At 46.6% G+C, this 16,632-nt stretch overlaps 1 protein-coding gene across 1 annotated transcript; it reads left to right on the top strand.

Moving 5' to 3' along the window:
* Nucleotides 1–15,148: 15,148 nt before the first annotated feature.
* Nucleotides 15,149–16,454, top strand: LOC119284675. Its single transcript, XM_037563827.1, has 3 exons — nucleotides 15,149–15,554; nucleotides 15,640–15,756; nucleotides 15,834–16,454. Exons 1-3 carry the CDS (start codon nucleotides 15,234–15,236, stop codon nucleotides 15,909–15,911), a joined length of 516 nt encoding a protein of 171 aa, XP_037419724.1. The 5' UTR covers nucleotides 15,149–15,233; the 3' UTR covers nucleotides 15,912–16,454.
* The last annotated feature ends 178 nt before the right edge of the window (nucleotides 16,455–16,632 follow it).

The raw sequence follows: 16,632 nt of genomic DNA, 5'->3' as shown, positions 1-16,632 counted from the left end.
GTAACCCCCCGGTACTCCGATAAAATCCCGATTTCACCCGAAACGTTTTCGATATTGAAATATAGGCTTCCAATATATCAATCTTTATGTCTCGACCATTTCGAGACTCCTCATCATGTCCGCGATCACATCCGGGACTCCGCACAACCTTCGGTACAACAAAACACAAAAACCCTAATTACGATCGTCACCGAACTTTAAGCGTGCGGACCCTACGGGTTCGAGAACTATGTAGACATGACTGAGACACATCTCCGGTCAATAACCAATAGCGGAACCTGGATGCTCATATTGGCTCCTACATATTCTACAAAGATCTTTATCGGTCAGACCGCATAACAACATACGTTGTTCCCTTTGTCATCGGTATGTTACTTGCCCGAGATTCGATCATCGGTATCTCAATACCTAGTTCAATCTCGTTACCGGCAAGTCTCTTTACTCGTTCCGTAATACATCATCCTGCAACTGACTTATTAGTTGCAATGCTTGCAAGGCTTAAGTGATGTGCATTACCGAGAGGGCCCAGAGATACCTCTCCGACAATCGGAGTGACAAATCCTAATCTCGAAATACGCCAACCCAACAAGTACCTTCGGAGACACCCGTAGAGCACCTTTATAATCACCCAGTTACGTTGTGACGTTTGGTAGCACACAAAGTGTTCCTCCGGTAAACGGGAGTTGCATAATCTCATAGTCATAGGAACATGTATAAGTTATGAAGAAAGCAATAGCAACAAACTAAACGATCAAGTGCTAAGCTAACGGAATGGGTCAAGTCAATCACATCATTCTCCTAATGATGTGATCCCGTTAATCAAATGACAACTCATGTCTATGGTTAGGAAACATAACCATGTTTGATTAACGAGCTAGTCAAGTAGAGGCATACTAGTGACTCTCTGTTTTTGTCTATGTATTCACACATGTATTATGTTTTCGGTTAATACAATTCTAGCATGAATAATAAACATTTATGATGATATAAGGAAATAAATAATAACTTTATTATTGCCTCTAGGGCATATTTTCTACAGTCTCCCACTTGCAATAGAGTTAATAATCTAGATTACACAGTAATGATTGTAACACCCATGGAGCCTTGGTGTTGATCATGTTTTTCTCGTGGAAGAGGCTTAGTCAGCGGGTCTGCAAAATTCAGATCCGTATGTATCTTGCAAATTTCTATGTCTCCCACTTGGACTAAATCCCGAATGGAATTGAAGTGTCTCTTGATGTGTTTGGTTCTCTTGTGAAATCTGGATTCCTTCGCCAAGGCAATTGCACCAGTATTGTCACAAAAGATTTTCATTGGACCCGATGCACTAGGTATGACACCTAGATCGAATATGAACTCCTTCATCCAGACTCCTTCACTTGCTGCTTCCGAAGGAGCTATGTACTCCGCTTTACATGTAGATCCCGCCACGACGCTTTGTTTAGAACTGCACCAACTGACAGCTCCACCATTCAGTAAAAACACGTATCCGCTTTGCGATTTAGAATCGTCCGGATCAGTGTCAAAGCTTGCATCAACGTAACCATTTACGACGAGCTCTTTGTCACCTCCATATACGAGAAACATATCCTTAGTCCTTTTCAGGTATTTCAGGATGTTCTTGACCGCTGTCTAGTGATCCACTCCTGGATTACTTTGGTACCTCCCTGCTAGACTTATAGCAAGGCACACATCAGGTCTGGTACACAGCATTGCATACATGATAAAGCCTATGGCTGAAGTATAGGGAACATCTTTCATTTTCTCTCTATCTTCTGCGGTGGTCGGACATTGAGTCTTACACAACTTCACACCTTGTAACACAGGCAAGAACCCTTTCTTTGCTTGATCCATTTTGAACTTCTTCAAAACCTTGTCAAGGTATGTGCTTTGTGAAAGTCCAATTAAGCGTCTTGATCTATCTCTATAGATCTTAATGCCCAATATGTAAGAAGCTTCACCGAGGTCTTTCATTGAAAAACTCTTATTCAAGTATCCCTTTATGCTATCCAGAAATTCTATATCATTTCCAATCAATAATATGTCATCCACATATAATATCAGAAATGCTACAGAGCTCCCACTCACTTTCTTGTAAATACAGGCTTCTCCAAAAGTCTGTACAAAACCAAATGCTTTGATCACACTAACAAAGCGTTTATTCCAACTCCGAGAGGCTTGCACTAGTCCATAAATGGATCGCTGGAGCTTGCACACTTTGTTAGCTCCCTTTGGATCGACAAAACCTTCTGGTTGCATCATATACAACTCTTCTTCTAGAAATCCATTCAGGAATGCAGTTTTGACATCCATTTGCCAAATTTCATAATCATAAAATGCGGCAATTGCTAACATGATTCAGACAGACTTAAGCATCGCTACGGGTGAGAAGGTATCATCGTAGTCAATCCCTTGAACTTGTCGAAAACCTTTTGCAACAAGTCGAGCTTTGTAGACAGTAACATTACCGTCAGCGTCAGTTTTCTTCTTGAAGATCCATTTATTCTCAATTGCTTGCCGATCAACGGGTAAGTTAACCAAAGTCCACACTTTGTTCTCATACATGGATCCCATCTCAGATTTCATGGCTTCTAGCCATTTTGCAGAATCTGGGCTCACCATCGCTTCTTCATAGTTCGTAGGTTCATCATGATCTAGTAGCATGACTTCCAGAACAGGATTACCGTACCACTCTGGTGCGGATCTTACTGTGCTTGATCTACGAGGTTCGGTAGTAACTTGATCTGAAGTTTCATGATCATTATCATTAGCTTCATCACTAATTGGTGTAGGTGTCACAGAAACCGGTTTCTATGATGTACTACTTTCCAATAAGGGAGTAGGTACAGTTACCTCATCAAGTTCTACTTTTCTCCCACTCACTTCTTTCGAGAGAACTCCTTCTCTAGAAAAACTCCGAATTTAGCAACAAAAATTTTGCCTTCGGATCTGTGATAGAAGGTGTACCCAACAGTCTCCTTTGGGTATCCTATGAAGACACATTTCTTCGATTTGGGTTCGAGCTTATCAGGTTGAAGCTTTTTCACATAAGCATCGCAGCCCCAAACTTTCAGAAACGACAACTTTGGTTTCTTGCCAAACCACAGTTCATAAGGCGTCGTCTCAACGGATTTCGATGGTGTCCTATTTAACGTGAATGCAGCCGTCTCTAAAGCATAACCCCAAAACGATAACGGTAAATCAGTAAGAGACATCATAGATCGCACCATATCTAATAAAGTACGATTACGACGTTCGGACACACCATTACGCTGTGGTGTTTCGGGTGGCGTGAGTTGCGCAACTATTACACATTGTTTCAAATGTAGACCAAACTCATAACTCAAATATTCTCCTCCACGATCAGATCGTAGAAACTTTATTTTCTTGTTACGATGATTTTCAACTTCACTCTGAAATTCTTTGAACTTTTCAAATGTTTCAGACTTATGTTTCATTAAGTAGATATACCCACATCTGCTTAAATCATCTGTGAAGGCGAGAAAATAACGATATCTGCCACGAGCCTCAACATTTATTGGACCACATACATATGTATGTATGATTTCCAACAAATCCGTTGCTCTCTCCATAGTACTGGAGAACGACGTTTTAGTCATCTTACCCATGAGGCACGGTTCGCAAGTACCAAGTGATTCATAATCAGGTAGTTCCAAAAGTCCATCAGTATGGAGTTTCTTCATGCGCTTTACACCGATATGGCCTAAACGGCAGTGCCACAAATAAATTGCACTATCATTATCAACTCTGCATCTTTTGATTTCAACATTATGAATATGTGTATCACTACTATCGAGATTCATCAAAAATAGACCACTCTTCAAGGGTGCATGACCATAAAAGATATTACTCATATAAATAGAACAACCATTATTCTCTAATTTAAATAAATAACCATCTCACATCAAACAAGATCCAGATATAATGTTCATGCTCAACGCTGGCACCAAATAACAATTATTTAGGTCTAATACTAATCCCGAAGGTAGATGTAGAGGTAGCGTGCCGACCGCGATCACATCGACTTTGGAACCATTTCCCACGTGCATCGTCACCTCGTCCTTAGCCAATCTTCGCTTAATCCGTAGCCCCTGTTTCGAGTTGCAAATGTTAGCAACAGAACCAGTATCAAATACCCAGGTGCTACTGCGAGCATTAGTAAGGTACACATCAATAACATGTATATCACATATACCTTAGTTCACTTTGCCATCCTTCTTATCCGCCAAATACTTGGGGCAGTTCCGCTTCCAGTGACCAGTCTGCTTGTAGTAGAAGCACTCAGTCTCAGGCTTAGGTCCAGACTTGGGTTTCTTCTCCTGAGCAGCAACTTGTTTGTTGTTCTTCTTGAAGTTCCCTTTCTTCTTCCCTTTGCCCCTTTTCTTGAAACTGGTGGTCTTATTGACCATCAACACTTGATGCTCCTTCTTGATTTCTACCTCCGCGGCTTTTAGCATCGCGAAGAGCTCAGGAATAGTTTTATTCATCCCTTGCATATTATAGTTCATCATGAAGCTTTTGTAGCTTGGTGGCAGTGATTGAAGAACTCTGTCAATGACACTATCAATAGGAAGATTAACCCCCAGTTGAGTCAAGTGATTATGATACCCAGACATTCTGAGTATATGTTCACCGACAGAACTATTCTCCTCCATCTTGCAGCTATAGAACTTATTGGAGACTTCATATCTCTCAATCCGGGCATTTGCTTGAAATATTAACTTCAACTCCTGGAACATCTCATATGCTCCATGACGTTCAAAACGTCGTTGAAGACCCGGTTCTAAGCCGTAAAGCATGGCACACTGAACTATCGAGTAGTCATCAGCTTTGCTCTGCCAGACGTTCATAACATCTGGTGTCGCTCCTGCAACAGGCTTGGCACTTAGTGGTGCTTCCAAGACGTAATTCTTCTATGCAGCAATGAGGATAATCCTCAAGTTACGGACCCAGTCCGTGTAATTGCTATCATCATCTTTCAACTTTGATTTCTCAAGGAACGCATTAAAATTCAACGGAACAACAGCACGAGCCATCTATCTACAATCAAGCATAGACAAGCAAGATACTATCAGGTACTAAGTTCATGATAAATTTAAGTTCAATTAATCATATTACTTAAGAACTTCCACTTAGAAAGATATCCCTCCAATCCTCTAAGTGATCACGTGATCCAAATCAACTAAACCATGTCCGATTATCACGTGAGATGGAGTAGTATCAATGGTGAACATCAATATGTTGATCATATCTACTATATGATTCATGCTCGACCTTTCGGTCTCCGTGTTCCGAGGCCATATCTGTTATATGCTAGGCTCGTCAAGTTAAACCTAAGTATTCTGCGTGTGCAACTGTTTTGCACCCGTTGTATTTGAACGTAGAGCCTATCACACCCGATCATCACGTGGTGTCTCAGCACGAAGAACTTTCGCAATGGTGCATACTCAAGGAGAACACTTATACTTTGATAATTTAGTGCGGGATCATCTTATAATGCTACCGTCAATCAAAGCAAGATAAGATGCATAAAAGATAAACATCACATGCAATCAATATAAGTGATATGATATGGCCATCATCATCTTGTGCTTGTGATCTCCATCTCCGAAGCACCTTCATGATCACCATCGTCACCGGTGCGACAACTTGATCACCAACATAGCATCGTTGTCGTCTCACCAATCTTATGCTTCCACGACTATCGCTACCGCTTAGTGATAAAGTAAAGCATTACAGCGCAATTGCATTGCATACAATAAAGCGACAACCATATGGCTCCTGCCAGTTGCCGATAACTCGGTTACAAAACATGATCATCTCATACAATAAAATTTAGCATCATGTCTTGACCATATCACATCACAACATGCCCTGCAAAAATAAGTTAGACGTCCTCTACTTTGTTGTTGCAAGTTTTACATGGCTGCTACGGGCTTAGCAAGGACCGTTCTTACCTACGCATCAAAACCACAACGATAATTTGTCAAGTTGATGCTGTTTTAACCTTCGCAAGGACCGGGCGTAGCCACACTTGGTTCAACTAAAGTTGGAGAAACTGACACCCGCCAGTCACCTGTGTGCAAAGCACGTCGGTAGAACCAGTCTCGCGTAAGCGTACGCGTAATGTCGGTCCGGGCCGCTTCATTCAACAATACCGCCGAACCAAAGTATGACATACTGGTAAGCGGTATGACTTATATTGCCCACAACTCACTTGTGTTCTACTCGTGCACAACATCAACGCATAAAACCTAGGCTCTGATACCACTATTGGGGAACGTAGTAATTTCAAAAAAATTCCTACGCACACGCAAGATCATGGTGATGCATAGCAACGAGAGGGGAGAGTGTTGTCAATGTACCCTCGTAGACCGGCAACGGAAGTGTTGACACAACGTAGAGGAAGTAGTCGTACGTCTTCCTGATCCGACCGATCCAAGTACCGAACGTACGGCACCTCCGAGTTCTGCACACGTTCAACTCGGTGACGTCCCTCGAGTTCCGATCCAGCAAAATGTTGAGGGAGAGTTTCGTCAGCACGACGGCGTGATGACGGTGATGATGTTCTACCGACGCAGGGCTTCGCCTAAGCACCGCTACGATATGACCAAGGTGGAATATGGTGGAAGGGGGCACCGCACACGGCTAAGGAATGATCACGAGGATCAACTTGTGTGTCATGGGGTGCCCCTTGCCTCAATATATAAAGGAGGGAGAGGGGGAGGTGCGGCCGGCCCTATGGGTGCGCCTGGAGGAGTCCTACTCCAACCGGGAGTAGGACTCCCCCCTCTTGCCTTGTTGGAAAAGGAAGGAGGAAGGGAGAAAGAGGAAAGGGGGGCGCCGCCCCCCCTTCCTTGTCCTATTCGGACTAGGGGGAGGGGGTGCGCGGCCTGCCTTGGCCGGCCCTCCTCTTCTCCCTTATGGCCCAAGTAGGCCCAATAACCCCCCCCCCCGGGGGGGGGGGGGTTCCGGTAACCCCCCGGTACTCCGATAAAATCCCGATTTCACCCGGAACGTTTCCGATATCCAAATATAGGCTTCCAATATATCAATATTTATGTCTCGACCATTTCGAGACTCCTCGTCATGTCCGTGATCACATTCGGGACTCCGAACAACCTTCGTTACATCAAAACACAAAACCCTAATTACGATCATCACCGAACTTTAAGCGTGTGGACCCTACGGGTTCGAGAACTATGTAGACATGACCGAGACACGTCTCCGGTCAATAACCAATAGCGGAACCTGGATGCTCATATTGGCTCCTACATATTCTACGAAGATCTTTATTGGTCAGACCGCATAACAACATACGTTGTTCCCTTTGTCATCGGTATGTTAGTTGCCCGAGATTCGATCGTCGGTATCTCAATACCTAGTTCAATATCGTTACCGACAAGTCTCTTTACTCGTTCCGTAATACATCATCCTGCAACTAACTTATTAGTTGCAATGCTTGCAAGGCTTGAGTGATGTGCATTACCGAGAGGGCCCAGAGATACCTCTCCGACAATCGGAGTGACAAATCCTAATCTCGAAATACGCCAACCCAACAAGTACCTTCGGAGACACCTGTAGAGCACCTTTATAATCACCCAGTTACGTTGTGACGTTTGGTAGCACACAAAGTGTTCCTCCGGTAAACGGGAGTTGCATAATCTCATAGTCATAGGAACATGTATAAGTTATGAAGAAAGCAATAGCAACAAACTAAATGATCAAGTGCTAAGCTAACGGAATGGGTCAAGTCAATCACATCATTCTCCTAATGATGTGATCCCGTTAATCAAATGACAACTCATGTCTATGGTTAGGAAACATAACCATGTTTGATTAACGAGCTAGTCAAGTAGAGGCATACTAGTGACTCTCTGTTTTTGTCTATGTATTCACACATGTATTATGTTTCCGGTTAATACAATTCTAGCATGAATAATAAACATTTATCATGATATAAGGAAATAAATAATAACTTTATTATTGCCTCTAGGGCATATTTCCTTCAAAAAGAAGCGTCAACGTTAAGTTTCACAAAACCTCTAGGAGGACATGACCAACCCCCCTTTTTCATAGTAGCCTTGGGGGATGATGCATTTACGAAGTTTGACGTAAGGGCTAGAATCCCCATTGAAATTTGAAGTGCATTCTGAGTTGTCTCCTTGTGCACTAACTTCCATCTTTCCCACCATAGATACCATGCTGAAATAGCAATCATTTCACGCACATTGTGATGACCCATTATCCTCAAATCTTGGTCTGGCAGAAGTAGTAGGTATTCCAGCACCGCCTCTCCAGCAAGGTCAACCTTGCAAGCTTTATCAATGATATCATCCATCCCTAGCCTTGTCCAAACCTCCTTTGCTCTACTGCAAAGGAAAAGCATATGCTTCGTATCTTCAGAACCCTCAGAGCAAGTAGGGCAAATGGGCGTGACCTTCATATGTCTATTTGCGAGCGTAACCCGACATAGAAGTGTTCCATGTAATGTACGCCATATATTTTTTTTGACTTTTGCCGGACACGATAACTTCCATATCTTACTCCAAATAGGATTAATTGTGCTTCGCCCCGTCCCGTTAGAATGTCTTAGTCTACTTCCATACTGGTGGTTCCACTCCACAAAATAAGCAGACCGAATCGAGAACATACCATTTTTCGTATAACTCCAAGCAATGAAATCTGGCATATCATGTTGCGAGATTGGAACTGAGAGAACCCGTTGAACATCAATGTGCCACATTGTTTGTGTAATCAGATCTTCGTTCCAAGAATTGAAACAGGGTCAATCAAATCACCCACCTTAGTTAACAGTTGTCCCCCTAGGTGTCACAACTTTTCTAGTATCACAATTTGGGATCCAGGCATCTTCCCAAATATTTATATTTTGTCCATTCCTCACACGCCAAATATAGCCACGTTTCAGAGAATTTATGCCAACCATAATACTTTGCCAGGTGAAAGAAGAGCCTTTCTTTTGTTTAGAATTTAACAAATCGCCATCAGGATAGTATTTAGCCCTTAGAATTGTGGCATACAAAGAATCTGGATTACCCAGAAGGTGCCATGCCTGTTTGGCGAGCAGTGCCAGATTGAAACAGTGAATATCACGAAATCCCACCCCCCCCCCCCTTGGTTTTTAGGTACGCACATTTTCCACCAGGCCATCCACTGCATCCTCCTATGGTTCTCCTCGTCTCCCCACCAGAAATGCGCTATCATGTCAATGATTCCTTTACAATTTTTTAGGAATTTTAAAGACCGACATTGCATAGGTGGGTATGGCTTGGATCACAACCTTGAGCAGGATCTCCTTTCCCCCGGCAGACAATAATTTTCCTTCCAGCCACTAATTTTCTTGACAATCCGTTCAATCAGAAATTGGAAACAGTCTGTTTTATCTACACCCACATTTGCTGGCAAGCGCAAATATTTATCACCGAGGGCCTTTGTCATTATATTCAGCGTTATACACAATCGTTCCCTAATCTCCACCTTCGTGTTTGGGCTAAAGAAAATGCTGGATTTTTTAATGCTTACCAATTGTCCCGATGCCTGACAGTATAAATCTAACGCTGTTTTCAGAGCTTCCGCATTGTGTTGGTTGGCTTTCACGAGAATCAAAGAATCATCCGCAAAGAGAAGGTTTGTGATGGGCGGGGCATCTCTACAAACTTTTACTCCTGAAATAGTTCCAATTTCCTCCGCCCGTGTAAGTAGTGCATTCAATCCCTCTGTGCACAACAAGAAAAGGTATGGTGACAATGGGTCACCGTGCCTCAAACCCCTTGTAGGTTTAAAACTCTCGCTATCCTCCGCGTTAATCCTTACTCTGTATTCGACCATTGAGACGCATTGCATAATTAATTTCACCCAATCTTGACGGAAGCCCAGTCTCAGCATAATCTCCTTCAAAAAAGGCCACTCAACCATGTCATAAGCTTTGTGCATATCCAGTTTAATAGCACACAAGCCCTCTCTACCTTCTCTTTTATTTTTGATTGTGCGAAAACACTCATAAGCTATCAATATATTATCCGTTATTAGTCTGCCAGACACAAAAGCACTCTGAGTCGGGCTTATAATATCTGGCAGGAGAACCTTCAAGCGAAGGGCCACTATCTTTGCAATTATTTTATATACCACATTGCATAAACTGATCGGCCTAAATTGGGTTACCTTTTCCGGTGTGTTAACCTTTGGAATAATCACAATCGCAGTATCGTTCCAACCAGCTGGTATAGTACACGTATTGATGGCTTGTAGGACCTCCTCAACTAGATCGTCCCCTAGCATAGGCCAAAATCTTTTATAGAAGATAGCATGGAGTCCATCTGCCCTGGAGCTTTTAAGTCCCCAATCTCGAATAGCGCCTTGCGAACATCTTCAGCAGTATAAGGGGCAAGAAGAGCATTGTTCATTTTAATCGTCACTCTCCTACGAACTAGGGACAAAACCTCTTGATTTGGATGCTGGACTTCTGATGTGAAGAGTTTTAAAAAATAATCAGTAATGTGATTCTTCAGCTCCTTACCTTCTCTCCAAACCCCAGAATCATCTAAAAGTTTCTTTATATTATTTCTCTTTTTCCTAGCCGTGGCTGCACTGTGGAAGAACGATGTATTACGATCCCCCTGCATCAACCAGTTTGCACGACCCCTTTGTAGCCAGAAAATTTCCTTTTGGTCCAATAGGTTCTCAATTACCACAATAATCTCCTTCTGTCGGCATCGTGATTCTGTGTTCAAGGGACCACGCCTCAGTCTCTCTAGCTCTTTTTTTAACTTATTAATTCTTCGCTTTGGGCCCTTGAGAGTTACACGATCCCAAGTGTGCAAATCGGCATGCACGGCTCTCTTTCGATCAGCTAGTGAAGGGCTAATACCTGCTAACTTTGCTCTTTCCCAAGAAGCCTTAACAATTTCAGTAACAGTCTCTTCCTTTAACCACCTAGCTTCAAATTGCTTCACGCACCTCTTTGGTCGTCTGAAAATATTGTCATCCTCAGCGGCTTCATACAACACATGGGCCTACACAATAATTAGGGGATACAGTGGGAGAAGGTTAATGTTAGAACTGAGTATAAATAAGCCTTCACCACGCTCCTCGGAGACAAAACCTGCCATACAGTTTGCCCGTAGTTAGAACTTATAAGTTTTGAGCTTCTTTCTTGACTTGATTTTTTTCCCACATTACATGAACATATATTCACATGTGTAAGAACTTCTTAATAGTCTATATTTTTATTAATAATTGATTTTTTAATACAAATATAGCTTTATATACTAGATCTTTTCTCAAAGATGTTATTCATATTACCTCCGTCACAAATTAGGTGTCTTAGATTTGTCCACATACGGCATCTTTTAGTGTATAATTAGGGATGGAGGGAGATGTAAGAAAATTTTCTTACATATATATCTTTTTATATCAAAACATTTTCTTATATCAGAACTTTCTTAAAAGACCTTTTTTCAAAGATGTTTCTATAAAAAATGCAAAAAAAATATAAATATATAATTATTTATACACGAAAAAATCAGATAAACAATGAACATTTTATTGATATGCATGCACATTTATACGTACATAAGTAAACAATCTTTCATCTTTCCAATATATTATTTTTCCATTTCTTTTTCTATTCCCACAAAAAAAATCTGTTTTTTTACGACATTATTAAACCTATTATGCTCTCAAGCCATCGGCGTTTCTTTGATTCCCACCCCCTCATTGATCGTCAATGTAATTTTTTAGTAATCATTTGCCCCTTTATCAATTATCAGAAATAAGGGCAAGAAAGCCCACACCCATAGGCGGATTTCCAAACCACACAAATGGTGTGCTGGTTGTAGGGGTAGCGGGCTTCTAGATAGAGTATGCATCTATTTATTCGAACTTTGCCTAAGAAAAACAATTTATTCATACTCCTTGGTTCATGGCAAAACCCTTAATCACTAAGCTTCTTCGACCAAGTCTTGGTTCCTCCATCTCAGATTCAAGCCAAAGTTGCTTCCATTGTCTCAGCTTCAAACTGCTCGGCGAAAGAGATGGTCGAGCCCCCAAGGTAATGTCCAGCTGCATCATGAGCCACAAAAGTGACAGATTCCCAATCTATGTCTCTGCTCAGTCCAGTGTCCACATTTATCTTCACGAAATCACTGGAGGCGGATTCCATTTAGCTGCCACAGATACACGAGGAGTAGCCACTCCCATCTCCGGTTTAGTCATTGATAGATATGAGAATAGTTGGTCGATGAAATTGTGTGCGACAAACGGGGACTTAAATATATTTTTCATGCATGGCCTTACTCCTAGCACGCAAACTGCCCATGGTCACGGATATTCTTGCAACATGTACAGGGTGAAGGTTTTCAATCAAGTTAAAGAACTAACTTCTAGCGCATCGCCCCCTTTGAAAATCCAGCATACCTCTCGTTTCCTCGTTGAGCCCATACACACCTCACAATGGTGCACTCTAAGGGCATCTCCAGCCGTTGGCCCCCCAGGGGGCGCGTAAAATCATCGTCTGGGGGTGAGCCGGCGTAAAAATTGGGCCTGAGGGCGAGTTGGTCCCCAGCCGCCGGCTCCAGGGCCGCCCCCAAACACGTTTTAAAATAAAAAAAAGTTCGGCGAAGTTTGGCTTAAACACGATAAATTTCGGCCAAACACGATAAATTTCGGCACATTTCGGCGAAGTTCGCGGATTTTCATTACATAGCACATATACTAAAGGAAAAACTGGCTGAAGTCGTCGCCGTCGCCGCCATCGTCGTCGTCGGCCTTCTCCTCCTTGACGCGGGCGCCCCTGCTGGACCCCTGCCCGGCGTCGCCATGGCGGACTGGTGGCGGCGCATCGTCGTCGTCGTCGTCGTTGTCGTAGATGACGACGACTCCGCCTTCGTCGCGGCCGCGTCGACGCTCCGCGAAGCGAAGCAGGGCGGCGCACTGGCGCTCCTTCGCCTTCTCCAGGCGCTCCTTCTCCATCGCTATGGAGTCCCTGCTCGCCCATTCCAGGGCCGCATCGTCGTCGTTGAGCTCCGTCGTCACCGGCGCGGCCGGCTCCTTCTTCACCGGCGCGAGCCCCGGCTCCGTCTTCATCGGCGCGAGCCCCGGCTCCGTCTTCATCGGCGCGAGCCCCGGCTCCGTCTTTGGCTTGACGAAGCGCAGAGGAGGAGCCGACGAGTAGGCGCGTCGGCCGCCCTCGTTGATGACGATGCCGGCGCTGCGAGTGCGCCGGCTGAGCGGCGTCTCCGCCGCGGGCTCGGCCTTGACGCCGAGCAGGGCCGGAGTGCCGGAGGAGTGCGATGAAGATCGGGAGGAGGAAGAAGAGGAGGAGGACCCGAACCTCCTTGGCGCCCATGGCCCGGCGCGTCGGTGCTGCGCCGGGGCGGCCACCCTCGCCGGGTACGCCAACGGCGGGTCGTTGCCGCCCTCGAGGTACGCCAGCACGCCCTCGAGTGTGCGGCCGGGGACGCCCCACCACAGGTGGCGCCCCTCGCTGTTCTGCCGGCCGCCGACCACCGGCGCGCCGTTGGTGGACGCCAAGCGCTGCTGCTGGTGGCGCTCGAAATACGCTGCCCAAGCCGCGTGGTTGTCGGCGGCGTACTGGGAGAGGGAGAGTTGGGCGTCGGTGAGGGAGGCGCGCACGACCTCGACTTCCTCGGCGAAGTACTTCGGCTTCACCACAGCGTCGGGCAACGGGGGAATGGGCACTTCCCCGGCGCTGAGTCTCCACCCCGTCGGCCCGGCGCGCATGTCCGGCGGCGCCGGGATGTTCGCCTGGAACAGAAGCCAGGACTCTTGTTCGCGGAGCGAACGGCGGCCGAAGCCGTTGGCCGCCGCCTCGTCTCCGGGGAAGCGTTCTGCCATGGCGACGGGCTCGAGAGAGGTAGAGAGATAGAGGGAGGGGCTGGGCGGCGGCGCTCGGGAGAGGTAGGGAGAGGGAGGTGCTGGACGGCGGCGAGGGGCGGGGCTGGTGTGGGCACAGGCGAGTGGAGGCCACCGGCTATATAGCCGCGCCGCGCCCGTGTGTACGCGTGTGAGGGAGGGGAGGCGTCGGCGCGCCGTCCCGTGACACGCCGCCCGTGAGGAATCAATGGCAAGGCTGACCGGCGGCAGCCTTGGCATTGATTCCCCGCGGGAACCGAGGCCGTTGGGGGAAGACGAGGCGCCGTGTCGCTGACGCAGCTGGCCCGCGGCTTTTTCGCGCCAAAACAGCTCGCCTCGGCGCCCCCGGGCGCCCCCAGCGCGCCGGGTTCGGCCTGGGTCCGCCGGCGCTGTTTTCGGCCCAGGCCGGCGAAAATCGGGCTCCTGGGGCGCGACTGGGCCGTTTTTTCGGCGCCGGCGCAAAAAAATCGCCTGGGGAGGCCTTCCTGAGGGCGCGGCTGGAGATGCCCTAACGAGTGGTGTTATGTATCTTCATCGCCGCAGATGGAGCACATGTTTAACGATGCAATATTTATGTGTTTTATAGATCCACGAAAGAAAGGAATAGCGTGCCAATCTCCACAGAACAACACAACCTTTTGCTTGGATTTGCACTTGCTATAGCGCAGTAGACGGTTTTCCCCTCCGCCAATCGTCAGAATTCGCAGGTCTCCCTTCCAACTAGTCTTCCCTCTTACTTTATATATACTTAATAGAAGATGATGTGATGATCTCACTATGAATACCCGATGGCCTTTGGTTGCTAAGCCGAGAAGTCATCTAGTTGGTGTGTACTTAGCGGAGTCTGTACAATTTCCTCAACATCCATTGGCGGGAAGAAATCACGCAATTTGTTTGTTTGACGTTTCTAACGATGCTTCGATAAATCCACTCAACAATATTGAACCTTCCACTGTTGGAATCCAATTCTCGTTACAAGCAGTAGTGATGGATTAGAGCCAAGTGACGCATCCCAAAAAGTCTTGTTCTAGTAGATAGTATTTTGACCTGAGCATCTGAGCAGTACGGCTTCCTGGATCATGCAATATTCGACACGTCTAACCGGGCATGGCACGGCCCACCAAGTCCCGATTAGTAAATGGGCTGTGCCCTTTGCTAATCGGGCCGGCCCGTTCAGGCACGTAGGCCCAGATGACCACCTTCCTGGAGGACGAACCGTGCACCGTGCGCCGCGCACGTCCTATCCACACTCGCCCGGTCGATTCCACACACACCGCGCTCCAAGCTCCCACCGCAAGACCTCGCGCTCGCATCCATCCATGGCCGCGGCAGCCATCTCCCTCTGCGGCTCGCGCTGCGTCGGCCCGAGCCGGAAGCCCGAACCTCGCCTCGCCTCCCAAGCGGGCGCCGCGCCGTGCGCGACGCGGCCGTCGTCGTCGCGCCGAAGGCTGGTGGTCGCGGCCGCCAAGTCGTCGGGCAAGAAGGCGGACGAGAAGGTCCCCTCCTGGGCCCGGCCGGGCTCCGACGAGCCCCCGCCGTGGGCGCGCGACGAGGGCGGGGCCTCGGGGCAGGACGGCGAGGCCGCCCAGGTCCCGTTCTACGCCTACCTGCTCGCGTCCGCCGTGACGGCCATCGCCGCCGTACGTTCCTCCAACCCTTCTTTACCCCCCTTCTTCTCCTCCTCCTCCGCTCAAGGGATCCGCTGACCGTCGCGTCCGCGTGCAGATCGGGTCGATATTCGAGTACACGAACGGGCGGGCGGTGTTCGGCGTGGTGGGCACCGACAGCCCGCTCTACGCGCCCATCCTCGGCTTCTTCGCCGTCACCGGCATCCCGACCTCCGTACGTCCATCTTTTATACCCAGATCGATCCTACACTAAATTTGCACTTCTTGATCGAGGAGTTGTCTGGATTCCAGGGGTATCTGTGGTACAAGGCCGTGCAGACGGCGAACAAGGACGCCGAGGAGCAGGACCGCAGGGACGGCTTCCTCTGATTTGGTTTTCTTGGGAGAGCAATGAACACGCTGAACATACTTATGATGTACGCCCTGTGTTCATTAATACAAGACGTTTTGGCAGTTTAATTTGAACTGCCAAAACGTCTTATGTTAATGAACAGAGGTAGTGGTACTTAGTAGTATTCGTTTTTGGTAAATTTGTTGCCGATCGAGCAGAGCAGATGGGTTAGCACTGGAAAAACAGCAGCAGGTGGACTAAGAGCAGAAGATCTTGCCTGCTCCCTCCCTCCTCTGCACATGGAGCATTCGCCGTCTGAACTCTGCGTTTGAATGGAGGAAGTGTCTCCGTTCAGTTTTCCCTGAGATATCGTTGTGAGTGTGTATATGAAGGCTCATGAATATATCGAATCCATCAATGCACACTTGCAAGTTGCTGCGCAAAGTCGCCTTTGCTCTGAAGTTTCATTTTCTTTAACATGTAATCGTCTTTGTTCTAGAGTACCAGCCTTTTTTGCTGGTTGTGCTTAATGTTAACATAATCGAGCATAAACCCTCACGAGGCTAGGGGGTAATTACATTTGTTGCCATGCTGAATGCATGTCTAGCGACCATGTCCTTGTCTCTTCCCAGCGTTCAAGACCAACTAAATAGATCCTTGGGGCAGTTGGGTCTTGTCACTCTAGATGCATTGTTTTATATATGTCCTCTGATTACGTAGGTGTCCTTTTCTTTTTGCAAATTAGGATCTTTATTGATC

Source organism: Triticum dicoccoides, chromosome 1A (assembly GCF_002162155.2).
Source record: "Triticum dicoccoides isolate Atlit2015 ecotype Zavitan chromosome 1A, WEW_v2.0, whole genome shotgun sequence".
NCBI classification, from domain to species: Eukaryota; Viridiplantae; Streptophyta; class Magnoliopsida; order Poales; family Poaceae; genus Triticum; species Triticum dicoccoides.
This window is presented reverse-complemented; position numbering and strand designations above follow the sequence as displayed.

What these genes read in the sequence shown, in the direction of transcription:
- LOC119284675 (XM_037563827.1), top strand. Translation starts at nt 15,234, where the DNA reads ATGGCCGCGGCAGCCATCTCCCTCTGCGGCTCGCGCTGCGTCGGCCCG. An exon ending in CCGTGACGGCCATCGCCGCC is followed by an intron (nt 15,555 to 15,639) that starts GTACGTTCCTCC and finishes GTCCGCGTGCAG; the next exon opens with ATCGGGTCGATATTCGAGTA. An exon ending in TCACCGGCATCCCGACCTCC is followed by an intron (nt 15,757 to 15,833) that starts GTACGTCCATCT and finishes TCTGGATTCCAG; the next exon opens with GGGTATCTGTGGTACAAGGC.